The sequence below is a fragment of the Vanessa cardui genome, chromosome 29 (assembly GCF_905220365.1).
Source record: "Vanessa cardui chromosome 29, ilVanCard2.1, whole genome shotgun sequence".
Taxonomy (NCBI): Eukaryota; Metazoa; Arthropoda; class Insecta; order Lepidoptera; family Nymphalidae; genus Vanessa; species Vanessa cardui.
Genome location: NC_061151.1, coordinates 1,669,997 through 1,686,030, shown reverse-complemented (window position 1 = coordinate 1,686,030; position 16,034 = coordinate 1,669,997). Strand labels below are relative to the sequence as shown.

Below are 16,034 nucleotides of genomic sequence, written 5' to 3'. Positions count from 1 at the left end.
ATTCCACACGCTGTTCCAATGCGGGTTGGTGGAATGCACATGTGGCTGGATTTCGATGAAATTAGACAGGTAGGTTTATTCCTGCTTACTTCCAAACATCGAATCGAAGAAATATTTAAATTCGAATATAGAACCGGTTCTTTTTTTTGTAATAAGACCTAGATCTTGGAACAATGACCCAATTCGATTTCCGTGAACTAAGGACTTTTATAAGCCTCGTTTTGTACCACTCACTGACTCCATATTCTACAGCCAAGCTGTCATGCTGGGCATCGTTGTTTCGATGTAAGCGTGAGTTAGTGTAACTACAGGTAAATTGATGTTAGCAAATAAGATTTTTTTAAACCGCCACACCTAACTAAAACAAGGCAAAAAACACAGGCAACTATAGCGCGTGGTTGTGTAATATATAAAAAACGTAATGTTCAAAGAACAAGATATAAGTTCCTAAGTTTGGTATCGTATTAACGATGTAATGAATTGTTAAAATCACTCAACAGTTTGCCAGACTGTCTGTCTAGTTTAAATAAAACCATAATTCCAATGCACCACTAGATAAACTAGAAAATAGAAAAGGTAAAGAACATCTTTCCATGAAGATATCATATGTAGTCCAAGTCTTAAGGGCTCTTAGAAGACTATTAATGTATAACATCATTTGACATAGAGAGAGACCCAATATAGGTCAAGTGAAACTAATATGGCCTAGAGGTTGGATCGTGAATCTAAACTGAAGATTGCGGGTTCAAACCCAAAATTTTATGGTCTTGATAATTTATTGCGTCTTCGACGGTGATGGAATATATTATATATACCTAAAGAATCATTAAAGCAAGAAGTAAGAGCCTGTGAATTATCTACTTATACTAAGTTCAAAAAGATACTCAACTGCATAGAGTTAGCAACTCCCATAAATTACAAACTTCTTGTGTTTTGTTATTGTTTGGCTGGCAATGTGAGTAATTGCCCTGGGGTGGCAGATGGCCATAGGCGATTGTAGTCACTTTCCATTGAGTGAGTCTGCTGCTCGTTTTCCACGCCTATTACAAAAAAGGACTATAACCGATTAATAATTTTATTCATGGCAGCACATCTTAGAAATAAAACGATCTGCCTCTTTCTTAAACAAAAAAAAACCGTTTAATTTCATTCCCAAGTCTAGTGAGGTCAGGGTTACTTCTTTATTCTATGTATGATGCTTCTCCGACTTCCTCGTTTGCCCAGTAACTATATCAAGGTGGAAGATACCGAGAATTCTTGGTAGTAGTCTAGAAGTTGGAAATGTGGACCAGTGCCTAGAAAACCACTTAAAGCTGTTGGTGCCGTGCCTATATCGTATATGATGTGCTGTCCCATTGTATTATAAGAGGGTGGAATAGAGAATGCACATGTGTTGAGATGGCCCAGTGGTGAGAACGCGTGCATCTTTAGCGATGATTGTGAGTTCAAACCCAGGCAAGCACCACTATATATACATATATGTGCTTAATTTGTGTTTATAATTCATCTCGAGCTCGGCAGTGAAGGAAAACATCGTGAGGAAACCTGCATGTGTCTAATTTTGTTGAAATTCTGCCACATGTGCATTCCACCAACCCGCATCGGAACAGCCTGGTGGAATATGTTCCAAACCCTCTCCTTAATGGAAGAGGGGGCCTTAGCCCATCAGTGGGAAATGTACAGGCTATACATATATGTTGCTGTTGATGGGTCATGTGTTTACTCACACACACTTGTGCACTATTATATACCATGTGTAGTTAGTTAGTCTCATTAAGTTTTCATCAACTTACCACGAAGAGACATCAGTATCATATCATTTAATAATAAACTGCACCCTTGCGGATACGAAACTGATCGTTAAGATAAACATGAAAATAATCTAGAAACAACGCATTATTGTGGTTTTCTGTGATATTTTTTTATAATTATATGCCACGTATAAGGTTACACAGCTCTATTTAGAATAGGCATTTTAACCATTTATGGAATATATGTCTTAGGTGAAGTAACATTATCTAAAGTAGTGTTTTAAAAATGCGGTAGCATATTTTCACCTAATATGTACATTTACGTTTGAACTTTTACTTAGTGCTAAGTTGAGGAAACTCACTTGGGTTACCTACCCACCTTCTCACCAAAAAGCAATACTTGCATCTTATATATTAATAGCGTATGTCGTTTGTGGTCCCAGTGATTACAGGACGATATCTGCACATAGAAAATCGGTTATGGTATCAGTTTGAAGAGCTCCAACCGTAGATGTGATGCAGAAAATTAAAGAGGATTCTTGAAATGCATTGTTGTGTACCCTACCCTAAAGTATATACAACGATACATAAGACGACCTCTGTGTTCGAGTATTGTGTATGCCGGCTTTCATCGTTACTTCTTATCCATAACACAAGTACTTTAGCTACTTACATTGACATCAGAGTAATGTAATGTTGTCCAATGTTTTTTTTTATAAATGTGTTTTTTCCTAGGGTTTGATTCTCCGAATTTTCTGAAGAATAAACTAGTTCAATTTTCGTAACTTTTTATAGATAGGGCGTTGTGCAAGCCCTCAGGGTAGAAACCACTTCCGCATTAAGAATTATGTCCTCAATCAACAAAAACTTAGTATAGTAGTAGTTGTCAGGTTTGAAGGCGGCGTAAGCCAGTGTAACAGACAATTCATTGATATTGATGATGTAAGAATTGGGTACTTTTATTAGCCTCCAATCATTATGGGCAGTTGTTATTATACACCGCCATTCGTTTTCATGTCCGCCTATACCATAACAAAGCTACTTCCTTCAAAGGTTCATATTAGACTTCTGGCAAGGGTTGAAGAATTTTTTTTAAGGTATAGGTTGGCGGGTGAGCATACGGGCCACCTGATCGTAAGTGGACACCATCACCCATAGACAATGAAGCTGTAAGAAATATTAACTATTCCTTACATCGTCAATGCGTTGCCAACCTTGGGAACTAACATGTTACGTCCCTTAAGATTGATTTGAAACCGATTAATCTAGTACGTGTTAAATCTGTTTTACGTGTCATTAGTAGAATATTTTGAGGTCGACATTGATCGCAATAAAGACAAAGTCATCGCTACGAAGGAACTGAATCTCAAATACGTTTTATAAAGATTTCATTATACTGATTGAATGTCTAGTCTCTATTCATTTAAAAAAGAAGACAAGACAAGAATTTTCGTTGATTTGCCCACAGGACTGGTTAATTCAATTAAATTCTGTAATGATTGATTGATGATTGTAACATGTTTATAAAAGCCTACTTGACTACAAAATATCAGGCTGTGGCAGACCCGTCATAATTCACGGCGTAGGGGATTCACAAACCTGTTCATCTTTCCGATTAAGGTCAAAGTCTAGGATATCGCTGAAGCAGCCCAGATTGATTCAAAAACATTTTGGGAGAGGAAATCACCATACTGTTTGCAACGCTGTCCTTGTTTCCACTAGGCTAGAAAACTCGGATAGTCCTCAAGTCCGTAGTAGTTGACAAAAAAGAACATATTTCATTAATGATAAGGAACATTTAGGAAGGTTTTGCCTTTTGTTTATGATTATGCGTAAGGGCTCTTTAAGTAAATTCGACGAGCCGGAATACGTACTTGTTTTAAGAATTTGTCTAAATCAATTACTTCCTCAAGTATAGCTTCTATTTGCATAATCACCTACTCCAATCAGAGGATTAGTACAACCTAAACAAACATCTTTCAGATTGTATAACATTAGTCTGGAATAGTCTATTCTGAAAAAAACGGTGATTTTCAGGTCGATGGAATAGTTACCAGAATTGGGGAGGTAGATTTAACTGAATGTATAGAAAAAGATGAATTAATCTAAGGATTGTTTGCAGTAAATAAAATAGATAAGCTTAGCAGATCGCATTAAATATTTAATTATATATAATGTGTTCATCTTTACTCCTTAAATTGGCATGGATAAAAAGCATTCCTTAAGTAGCTCCTTTGATGGATAAACTGGAAATGCGTAAAATGTTTGGTCATTTTGTATAGTCAGAGTAAGAAAACCTTCGTCAGTTTTCAAATTCATCCCTTTATCAAGTCTTAAACTCTTAGTACCTTTTGAATCTAAACATCGAATCATTGCGACGCAATATGTCATTCTCGATCGGTAAAGCAGATTATCGCTCGTACTGAGCACATGAAAATAGATCTTAAGGTGACGAACCTTTTCTTACCCCGACTGTACATGACACCGAACATTCAATGCTGTTTAAGTAAAATGTCACGAATGATGAGCATCACGCAAATGGGTACGCAGGAACAGTTTGATTAGATCGATGTTATTAGCATATTCGAACGCGAACATTATTGATTTATTCCTTCCAATAGTAACAATATAATTGCCTTCGCTATGTTAACAAATATTAGAATCACAAAATGTACAAATCATCTTTATTCATGTGGAAACCATAAGTTACAGCAACAATTACAAAAATAATGAGTTTAAAATCTATGATGTATATTATGGATTTGCGAAAATATTGCGCTGTGATCGTCAAAATTGTAATTGTAACTTTTGAAAAATTAAAGAGGTTATAAGTAGTTAACAGTATGTTACGTTATATATAAAGATATATTAATAAATAACTGTTATTAGTGTACAACATAGCTGAGCTATAAGCAAATCGCTTGGAATACGTAAATCTTTGGTTTTTTTATCTTCATTCCTTCTTCGATTTGAATTGGCAAATAGGTATAAAAATATGGGTACTAGTTTATGTGGGATTCTTAAACGAAATCTCTACAATGGCTGCCCTCAGCGTGAATTGGAAAGGCATCAAACATTTTCGTCACAATGCAATAAAAACGCAATTACAGTATTTCAAGGCTCATCAGATATTGCTCTTTTAGGCTTGATACTTCGCCAGCTTAAACCAATATTATAAAAGTGAACATGTGTGTTTGTTTGTCTTTCTTTCCGGTATCAGAGAAATACGATTTTTGTCACGAATATGGTTATTCACATAAGAAAAATCCAATTATACACATAACTTACATATATCCAATAAACTGTAGCAACGATTTTGTTAGATTAAACTGCGAACCTCACAAAAGATAGGTCTGGAGTCTTAACCCAACAGTGGGAAATGAACAAACTACTGTGTTATTATTAACCCGTTAAGCTCAAATTAATGTCCCCTGCCTATTTCGCTTTAAATGTTCTTGAAATTTCCTTCGAAATGTCCAAAAATCTTTTGGCAACAGATGCTGACTTCATAATATAAATCTACGATCCAAAACGCAGTTTTTTAACTCAAAAGTTTTGACTGTGCGTTTGATAGTCAATCACTACAAACGATTTAATAAGTATAGACTAGATTATGTGGTCGTGAGTCACGGGGAATATTACTGAACATTAATTAAAGCTGACATCACACATTTTCCTATCGTTATACCCAAGAATGTACTTATAATGTACTAAACTGATCATTGTAATCAAAGTAAATAAATAGAGGATTTACAAATATTGAAATCTGAAAAATGAGGATCATTCTTAGTCAACCTGTCACGACCGGAGATGCCTTAGGCCCATGCACAGCTTACGTGTTTTCAGAGGCTAGATAGAGTATTAGAATTTCTACCTTCAGGCGGCTACTGAAAGAAGTGATCCCTACCACTCGTGGACGTAAGTGCTGAAAGCTATGTTAACCATTAATTACATAGCCGATGCACCGATCAACCAACCATGAAACTTTTAGAACCAAGACGCTGTACCTGTTACACTGGCTCACTCAACTTACAAACCAGAACACAAAAATACTAAGTATTTTTGTGTGGCGATAGAATATCTGACAAGTGGGTAGTATCAACACACAAGCACTTTTAGAGATCCTTAAGAACAATTCAAGTTTCTATGTTGTTGAAGGCAGGACATTAAAATCTGTAGAATTATAACTTGGATATAAAACTAACGAACCAGTTATTCTGATACGATATTATACATTATACATAAAGAGTTATCGCAGTCGATATTCAAATCAAATAGAATTATTTAATATAGTTTAGTGTTATACTTATTGATAGTCAAATAAAACACAATGAGCTGAGATGGCCCAGTGGTTAGAACGCGTACCTCTTAACCGATGATTTCAGGTTCAAACTCCGGCAAGCACCACTATACATATGTGCTTAATTTGTGTTTATAATTCATCTCGCATTGGAACAGCGTGGTGGAATATGTTTCAAACCCTCTCCGTAATGTGAGAGGAGGCCTTAGCCCAGCGGTGGGAAATTTACCAGGCTGTTACTTTACTTTACTTTAAATAAAACGCCACCACAGATTCGGAAAAGAAAATACCCTGACCTGAGTAGAACCGAGTTTTATGCCATACCTATTGCGTTCTAATTGAAGTCGGTTAAAAGATATCTCTATGAAGATTCCACGACCTCTAATTATGTTTGACCTCTCGCGAAATGAATATGCAAAACCCTCTTTTGTCCCTCTGAATAGTAAGAAAGACAATATTCAGATTCACTTTATAAATAACTAGTTATGATCGTGGCGTCGCTGGCTTTGCTATTTCGATTATCTGTATGAGACCATTCATACATACATATATATATGTATGACAGCCTTTCTTCTAGCTTTCTCTATATATTAATTAAGGCAGTCCTATAATAACAATTACAAGCCATCGTTTTAACGCGTGAATCTTAACCAATGACTGCGGGTTCAATCAAAAGCAAGCACCGCTGATATTCATGTGCTTAATTTGTGTTTATAATTCATCTCGAGCGGTAAAGGAAAATATCGTAAGGAATAATTCGAGTGTCTAATTTCATGGAAATTCTGCCACATGTGTATTCAATCAACCTGTATTGGATCAGCGTGTTGGAATGTGTTCTAAACCTTCTCCTCGAAGAGAGAGGAGGAGTTAGCCCAACTGTGGGATATTTATAGGCTGTGAACGTAACGTTAGGCACAACTCTACTATCAAGTAAATTTGTTAATGACTAAGAAACATGTACGCTCTTCGTGTAGTAAGGTTAAGTGGATCAGTGTAAACAGGCCTAAGGGCAATAAGGTGTTACCCATATAGTTGGCAATCACGTTTATCCACTAGACTGGTGCTTGCATCTTTTATTTTATTTTTTAATTATGGTGGACCATGCCACCTATTTGATTTGGAAGATGAATACCTTAATGAATTGTTATCTTTTCAGGGAACAGGAACCAGGCTGTGGAAGGGAGCCGTCGTTCAAGGGGGAGGTCCAGCATCGAAACCAATCAGGTAACCTACTTCAGTTTGACCCTGCACTTCGCTTATTACGTCCAGAGTGTTCTACTAGCATTATTAATGCATTATGCAAGCTCCATTCCGAAATGTCTTAAGTGCTTTCGTAGTTTAATCAAAATTATACCTAACTACCTGAAGATTATGTAACAAATTTTTTGGTATCTATTGTTCTCCTAATCGTATTTTGCTTGGATGTTTGCAATTAACTGTATTCGTCGATATATAAAATGTTATTCGTCCAAGTCATGCTTTCTCTTAACGAAGATTTTTCTGTCCAAATCTTGTTAATTTAAAATAATTCCAAAATGTCTTAATGTCCAGCAATTATTACGTTTGACTTTATCATTTCTACAAAGATAATGTAAAGTGATCATTTATGGAGCCTATTTGAAAAAAAAGGCAAATGGAAACTATCTCTAAATGACCCTCAGTTTTTAAGAAGATAGCTTAGTACCTTCCTTAATGTAGACTGTTGGATAGACCTTCTCCTACACCGAATACAAGAGGGAGATAGCAATATTATAAATACAAATTAAAAACCGGAAAATTTGGTGTTGCTTGTCCGTTCAATAAACGGAATCTTTTTGATTATCGACTCAAAAATTCATAGTTTCAAGATATTCTTAATAGAGTATAGCCAAAACATACACAATACTAAGAGTCGAGATGGCCCAGTTGCTAGAACCGGGGCATCTTTACCGATGATCGCGGGTCCAAACCCCAGCAAACAACTGAATATTCGTGTGCTTAAATTATATTTATAATTCATCTCGTGCTCGGCGGTTAAGGAAAACATCGTGAGGTAACCTGCATGAGTCTAATTTCATAGAAATTCTGCCACATGTGTATTCCACCAACTCGCATTAGAACAGCGTGGTGCAATGTGTTCCGAACCTTCTCCTTTAAAAGGAGAAGAAGCCTTAGCCCAGTGGTGGGAAATTTACAGGCTGTTGTTGTTGTTACCCAAACTTGCTTTAACATAATATTATGCATATGCTCAATGCCATATCTTCGAAATAAACGGTGACGATCATTGTCCAGACACGAGAAGAAAAGGTAAACTAATAACACCTCGTTTCCGATTTCGCAAATACACACAAAACGTTACTGTAATAAGATTCGCGCAGACAGCTATTGTAGCTGCTTTTTTGAATGAAGACTTATTTCTTTATTTGAATTAATTGTAGATTCGTCATCATCATCAGCGGACACAGATTCGCAGGGCTCGGGTTCGGCGCCCGCGGCCCGCTCCCGGAGACATGAACCCCAGGTAAATTGAATTGGGCATCAAATAAATTTAAAAGGAACTCAAATCGGTCGTAATTCCTTTGCTGATTCAGAGCTCCGCCATTTTTGAATCGTTTTGGATGTTTTTTCTTTTTTATTTGAAAGGGAATACTTATCATTTGATCCAAATCAAATTTGAAATATAATAAGTAATTGTGAAAATCTATGGAATCTATTTTTTTATGGGCACGAATTCGTTTTTTGTCTAAAATTGACTAGTATAAAGTTATCTCATTTATGTGTTGATTCGTATGATCTATACACGTTTTAATTTCAATGTAGATATAGTATTTACATTGGATGAAAGTTGGGGGGGGGGGGCACAGATACATAGATTGATATAACATAACTTTTTATTATGTTTTCAGAGAGAAGAGCGGCAGGTCGAAGCCGCCAACGTTCGGAGAGTTCAACCGAATCCATTATTAAGGTATTTTTTATTATATATACTATTAGTTGGCGGACGATGGACCACCCGATGGTAAGTGGTCACCACCGCCTATAGACAATGGCGCTGTAAGAAACATTAACCATAACTTTTATCGCCAATGCGCCACCAATCTTGGGAACTAAGATGTTATGTCCCTTGTGCCTGTAGTTACACTGACTCACCCTTCAAACCGGAACACAACAATACCAAGTACTGTTGTTTGGCGTTAGAATATCTGATGAGTGGGTGGTACCTACCCAGACCTTGCTTACTCAAAGCCCTACTTACAGTCAGACATATTTTTAAACATAGAGTTACTTCATCATTTGTATTCCACACAATATAAGATTAGTTTTCATATCCATAGTAGAGGAGTCTACACGTAATGCAAACCCTATCCAACTCTTGGCTACACCAGAATTATGAGTTCCAAAATCCAGGTCACCAATGCTAACTTTTTCTTTGCAAAAATACACAATATCAACCTGTATATAACATTTCCATAGGTCAAAGACATTAGTAGGTCATCGTACCTATACCTGCTTGTGTTGTATATTGAGTGGGGGAATAGGGGTGTTCGAGCATACGGTTATAGACACAATAAATAAATATCACGCAGTATGTAGATATTTTTTCGAATCAAATGAAAATGTACTTTATTCAAGTAGGTTTTTACAAGCATTTTTGAGTCACTTAACAAGCTATATTACGTGAAGCTATCATAGTTTCGGAAAGTAGATTCTGCCGAGAAGAACCGGCCAGAAATTCTGTGGTTACTCTTTTTCAATGCTTTAAAATACAGTCATGTTAGTTGAATTTGTAGTAGTAGTATTGGTACAAATGGTCATTGTGGGCAAAGTCCAAGGCTCCCATCATCTACACCCATAGGAATCCTTACATTAACGTACCATGTGGCTGTAGTCTACCATTTGTTGGTAGCATAAAACTCTCACTCTCTCACTTTATACAGTTAGGTATCACCCTATCATCTCATATTCTAGGACCACTTAGTAATATTTAGTATTATTGGTTATCGGTTTGAAGGGTGAGTAAGCCAGTGTCACAGCAGACATAAGAGATATAACATCTTAGTTCCCAAAGTAGACGATGTAGAGCATGATGACCAACCAACAGGCCAATATGCCAGTCAGTCTACCTATATATATTAGTGATGATGATCCCGGCCGATTTCGGTCACGGCGACTGTCTTTAACTTCGGTTTTGACGTTGATGTGATCGCATGTGGCTTACGTAGCCAATTTTATTCGTAAAAAACCTCGCATATTGCGGGCATGAGAGCACACCATTCACATAATTATATTTGTACTATAAATGTGAAAATAATTATGTCTGTCTGTTGCCATTTCACGACCAAACCGTTGACCCGAATTTGATGAAATTTGGTATGAATCAAACTTGAACTCCAACAAAGGACATTGGCTACTTTTTTGCCTGTCACAACTACCCAAAAACGCGATCATATACGAGCGACTACTAGTTTTAAATTTAAAGAGAGTGGGTATTATATTGATCTTGAAGATTGTCGTTCAATCGTTCGCCTTTCAGATCTCGTACACTACCAAACTTCGGTAAGAATCGTTCGCGTGACGCGTCTCGCTGCGACACCTCGCGTCGCGCGCACCACATCACGATGGCGACCGAGGATCTGCTGCAGCCAGGTCACGTCGTCAAGGAGAGATGGAAGGTGAGACCGGAGCACTAATATGCAAACCTAGTGTCTAAGACAAAATATGTCCTTAAGAGTAAAGTAACAGCCAGTAAATTTCCCACTGCTAGAATAAGGCCTCTTCCATTAAGGAGATGGTTTGGAACATATGATACGATTGAATTAGACACATCACTCATCCAGAACGACATCGTCACAATTACAAAGATCGTTTGGAATTAAAAGTCATTTTAGAGACTTTTGCAATTGTGACGATGTCGTTCTAGATGAGTGACATGCAGGTTTCCTCACGATGTTTTTCTTCACTGCCGAGCACGAGATGAATTATAAACACAAATTAAGCACACATATATAGTGGTGATTGCCTAGGTTTGAACCCGCAATCATCGGTTAAGATGCATGTTCTAACCACTGGGCCATCTCAGCTCTCAGGATGTCCTTATATGTAGGCAATTCATAAAACTGGTAATTACCTTTTCCACAATAGAGTATTACAATATTCCAATTAAAGTTAGTCGCTTACCGCTGTCTGTCCCAACGTTTGCTAGATTTTGATGCGGTTGTTTAAATGGAGTGATTCGAGAGGAAGGTTTTTGTATATAATACATGGACAATATAGAAAGGATCCGTCATTTCAGAAGTTACTAAAGTAATGTCGTATTGAATAAATTCTGTGGTATATTTAGTATCAGTATTGCATCCGTGCGAAGCCACGGTCCGCTTGTGATATTTATTTGGCTTTTGTCCTCTCGAGATTGGACAAGACGTATAAATCTGTTGATTGGCATGGTTGGCAATTCATTATCGCTGTGTATAATGGCTGTTTTGGTAACTTATTATCAGGTATAACAACAATAGCCTGTAAATTCCCACTGCTGGGCTAAAGGCCTTTTCTCCGTTCGAGGAGAAGGTTTTGGAACATATTCCACCACGCTGTTCCAATGCGGGTTGGTGGAATACACATGTGGCAGAATTTCTATGATATTTGTCACATGCAGGTCCTCATAATGTTTTCCTTCACCGTCGAGCACGAGATAAATTATAAAAACAAATTAAGCACATGAGTCAGCGGTGCTTGCCTGGTTTTGAACCCGCAATAATCGGTTAAGATGCACGCGTTCTAACCACTGGGCCATCTCGGGTCTCAGTTTTATAAAAAAAAATCTAAAATTTTATATAAAAAAATATGCGTGTTATTAAAAAGAGGTTTTACGTTTATCAGGTAGTGAAGAAGATAGGTGGGGGTGGTTTCGGGGAGATCTACGAGGGTCTCGACCTCGTGACCCAGGAACAGGTCGCGCTGAAGGTGGAATCGGCTAGACAACCAAAGCAGGTCCTGAAGATGGAAGTCGCTGTCTTGAAAAAGTTGCAAGGTAATTCGTTTTGTTTTTGGCTTTGCAAGTCTATGTAGGTATCACCAGGTCAGATATAGTAGGACACAAATAAGATGTAGCTTTGGAAAATGCAATAGAATGATAATAAAACCCATTACTGCCGATTTTTTTGAACCCATTACAACCAATACAAATAGCTCCCTATCGCGCCATTCGACGCTATTCGTCGCTATAGATTCTCGCGTCAGTTCAACCCGAGACAGCGAGTGCGTGTAAATCGAGGTGTCAAAGGATTTGACGGTTGACGAATATATTAGGTCATGTGATATTACAAGTTATTACGTTTGTGTAAAGATCATATTCACATGAGAAATGAATATTGATAATTTGGGAGCTTACTTAATTCGGATGTGATCGGTTTTACGAATTTTGCCGATGCGACATCTAAGTTGTGTCGTACTGTACCACCAGAATAGATACTTTACTGCCAAATATTAACTCAATCTTGCTGAGTTCCAATTTGAAGGATCAGTAAGTATATCTACAGACAGTAGAGAGATAACATCTCAAGAATAAAAGATGATTTATTTGGTCATGGTGACCACTTACCACCTGGTTTCCAGCTTATCTGGTTTAGAAAAGAAAAACAACAAAAATAAAAAACATGAACTAATTATAACTACTGACTAACTTAATCTAAAAAACAACAACAAAACAAAAATTGATTGATAATGATAATTAAAGTGTCCAAAAAGGTATACTCATACCATTCAGCTTCCAAGTTGTCGTCAGCGGCTCCGCTCGCGTTTTACGGAGTTAATTGTCATGTGCTAGTAAAAGAAGGTACCCTAAGGTCCATTCTTGGAGTTCGAATTTGCTTCAAACCAAATTTCATAAAATTCGGTTCATTTGTTTGGTAGCTAAAGACCGACCAACAGACATACAGACAAAGTTACTTTTACATTTATAATAATAAATAAATAATAAATAAATATGAGACAACATCACATACATTACTCTGATCCCAATCTAAGTAGCTGAAGCACTTGTGTTATGGAAATCAGAAGTAACGAAAGTACCACAAACACCCAGACCCAAGACAACATAGAAAACTACTATTAATCTACATCGACTCGGCCGGGAATCGAACCCGGGACCTCAGAGTGGCGTACCCATGAAAACCGGTGTACACACCACTCGACCATGGAGGTCGTCGATATTAGTAAAGATGAAGTATTCGATTAGGTAAGGAGCATGTGTGCCGTTTCATCGGCTGCGGCAGGAACGCCCGGTTCAATTACGTGGTGATGCAGCTCCAAGGTCGGAACCTCGCCGAGCTGCGTCGCGCGCAGCCCCGGGGCGCCTTCTCGCTGTCCACTACGCTCAGGTAACGCCATGCACATAACCATGGGTTAATGAGTCGAGATGGCCCAGTGGTTAGAACGCGTGCATCTTAACCGATGATTCATGTGCTTAATTTGTCTTTATAATTCATCCCGTGCTCAGCGGTGAAGGAAAACATCGTGGGGAAACCTGCATGTGACAAATTTCTATGAAATTCTGCCACATGTGTATTCCATAACCCGCATTGGAACAGCGTGGTGGAGTGTGTTCCGAACCTTCTCGTCAAAAGGGAGAGGAGGCCTTTAGCCCAGCAGTGGGAATTTACAGGCTGTTGTTGTTGTTGTTGGGTTAAGGCATAAGCTAAAACCTTAACCATTACAATTTACCTAGCTCTCCTCCTTCTCATGGCCTCCTCTCCCTTTGAGGAGAAGGTTAGAAGCATATTTTATCATGCTCTTCTATGTGACTTGGTGGATTATCTTGTGACGATTTCGTTGAAATTAGACATATGCAAATTACTTCGCGAGTTTTTTCTTTCGCCGAACACGAGATGAATTATAAACACGGGCCTCCCGTTCCTTGTATATTATTTTTTCTTAATGTTTGAATTAGATAATATATACAAATAATAAAGGTTATTTAGTATTTTAACTGAAAAAAATAATCATACCTACATTTGTCCATTCATTAAGAACGCATTATTTATGGGTAGTCTGGTTATTATATTTTATAAAATGTTTTTTTTTTTCATTATTTCCAGGCTTGGACTTCAAATATTAAAAGCAATAGACTCCATCCATTCAGTTGGTTTCCTACACAGAGACATTAAGCCAGTAAGTATATTTTATTTCAAAAAAAATAATAATGTTTTGTTGACTGTACTCTTGTCTTCTGCTTTATAACCAAATCAATAGTAGGTACTTAGGTATTTTTTTGTTCCAAATTTAAAAGTGAATGAGTCAGTATTACCACAGGCACAAGAGACATAACATCTACCTACCCAGTACCTACCCAGACGGGCTTGCACAAAGCCCTACCACCAAGTTTAAGAAATGAATTCTATTATTGATTGTTTGAAGGATTAATTTTCAAATTTCAGAGTAATTTCAGCATCGGTCGACATCCGTCGAATTGTCGTAGAGTCTATATGCTAGACTTCGGTCTAGCTAGGCAGTATACGACTAGCAACGGGCAAGTGCGACCGCCTAGGGCCGCGGCTGGCTTCAGAGGTAACAAACACCAAAATTGCTCTATGGTACTGCGAGTACTAATATATAAAATAATTATTACTCAACAACAACAACAATAGGCTGTAAATTCCCACTGCTGGGCTAAAGGCCTCCTCTCCCTTTGAGGAGAAGGTTTGGAACATATTCCACCACGCTGTTCCAATGCGGGTTGGTGGAATATACATGTGGCCGAATTTCTATGAAATTTGTCACATGCAGGTTTCCTCACGATGTTTTCCTTCACCGCTGAGCACGAGATCAATTATAAAGACAAATAAGGCGCATGAATCAGCGATGCCTGCCTGGGTTTGAACCCGCAATCATCGGTTAAGATGCACGCGTTCTAACCACTGGGCTATCTCGACTCAATTGTTACTCGTTTTAAATAAATTGCTCGTGAAGCAACGTGCGCCTGAAGTGGAAGTATTTAAATATATAGCTGTCTCTTTCTATCTACGTCTTGCTTCACCATAAAATCGAATTTTATTTCTCTATCCAACAAAAAGTACGATATGACTATACCTGTTACGTCTATCGGTAATTAAAAGATTTTCCATATAGATGAACAAGGTTATATTAATGGAAATGATTATCTGACAATTTTCTTGTACAATAAGTGCCTATAACCATTTACTCATATAAAAAGATTTACCGTTTCTGTAATAAAAATCCACAGACATTTTTTTAACTTTGCCGTTTCTTAAATTCAAATCTATTGTAAAAAATATATTGGTATGGAAGGCATATTATTCAATACGAGATTATACAGACGATAAAAAAGCGTTAACTAACATGACTGTTTTTAAATGTTGAAAAAGAGTAACTACTGAGTTTCTTGGCGGTTCTTCTCGGTAGAATCTGTATTCCGAATCGGTGGTAGATTCACATAATATAATTGTTAAATGACGATTCCAAAGTTGTAAAAGCCTACTTGAATAAAGTATATTTTGACGACCTCCATGGTCGAGTGGTGTGTACACCGGTTTTCATGGGTACGCCGTTCCGAGATCCCGGGTCGATTCCCGGCCAAGTCGATGTAGATTACCATTAGTTTTCTATGTTGTCTTGGGTCTGGGTGTTTGTACCGTCGTTACTTCTGATCTTCCACAACACAAGTGCTTTAGATACTTACATTGGGATCCGAGTAATGTATGTGATGTTTGTTGTCTCATATTTATTTATTTATATTTTTATTTATTTATTTGATTTGATTTTAACGTATCCATTTGTCTTCCAGGCACGGTCCGCTACGCTTCCATCAACGCCCACAAGAATAAGGAGATGGGGAGGCACGATGACCTCTGGTCTCTGTTCTACATGCTGGTCGAGTTCGTCAACGGCCAGCTGCCCTGGAGGAAAATCAAGGACAAGGAACAAGTGAGTTTTTCTTGGTAAAACTATATATTCAATCTATCTAAGCCTTTTCCCCAACCTGAAGTGGA

At 37.6% G+C, this 16,034-nt stretch overlaps 1 protein-coding gene across 1 annotated transcript in view; it reads left to right on the top strand.

Annotated features, from left to right (window-relative positions):
- Positions 1-16,034, top strand: part of LOC124541847 (tau-tubulin kinase homolog Asator) — a 98,973-nt gene that overhangs the window by 56,514 nt on the left and 26,425 nt on the right. Inside the window, exons 3-11 of the mRNA XM_047119756.1 lie at positions 7,208-7,275; positions 8,469-8,551; positions 8,937-8,998; positions 10,565-10,703; positions 11,908-12,058; positions 13,265-13,406; positions 14,124-14,196; positions 14,463-14,592; positions 15,830-15,969. Of these exons, the coding sequence (XP_046975712.1) occupies positions 7,208-7,275; positions 8,469-8,551; positions 8,937-8,998; positions 10,565-10,703; positions 11,908-12,058; positions 13,265-13,406; positions 14,124-14,196; positions 14,463-14,592; positions 15,830-15,969 (988 nt within the window). The remainder of the gene's footprint in view (positions 1-7,207; positions 7,276-8,468; positions 8,552-8,936; positions 8,999-10,564; positions 10,704-11,907; positions 12,059-13,264; positions 13,407-14,123; positions 14,197-14,462; positions 14,593-15,829; positions 15,970-16,034) is intronic.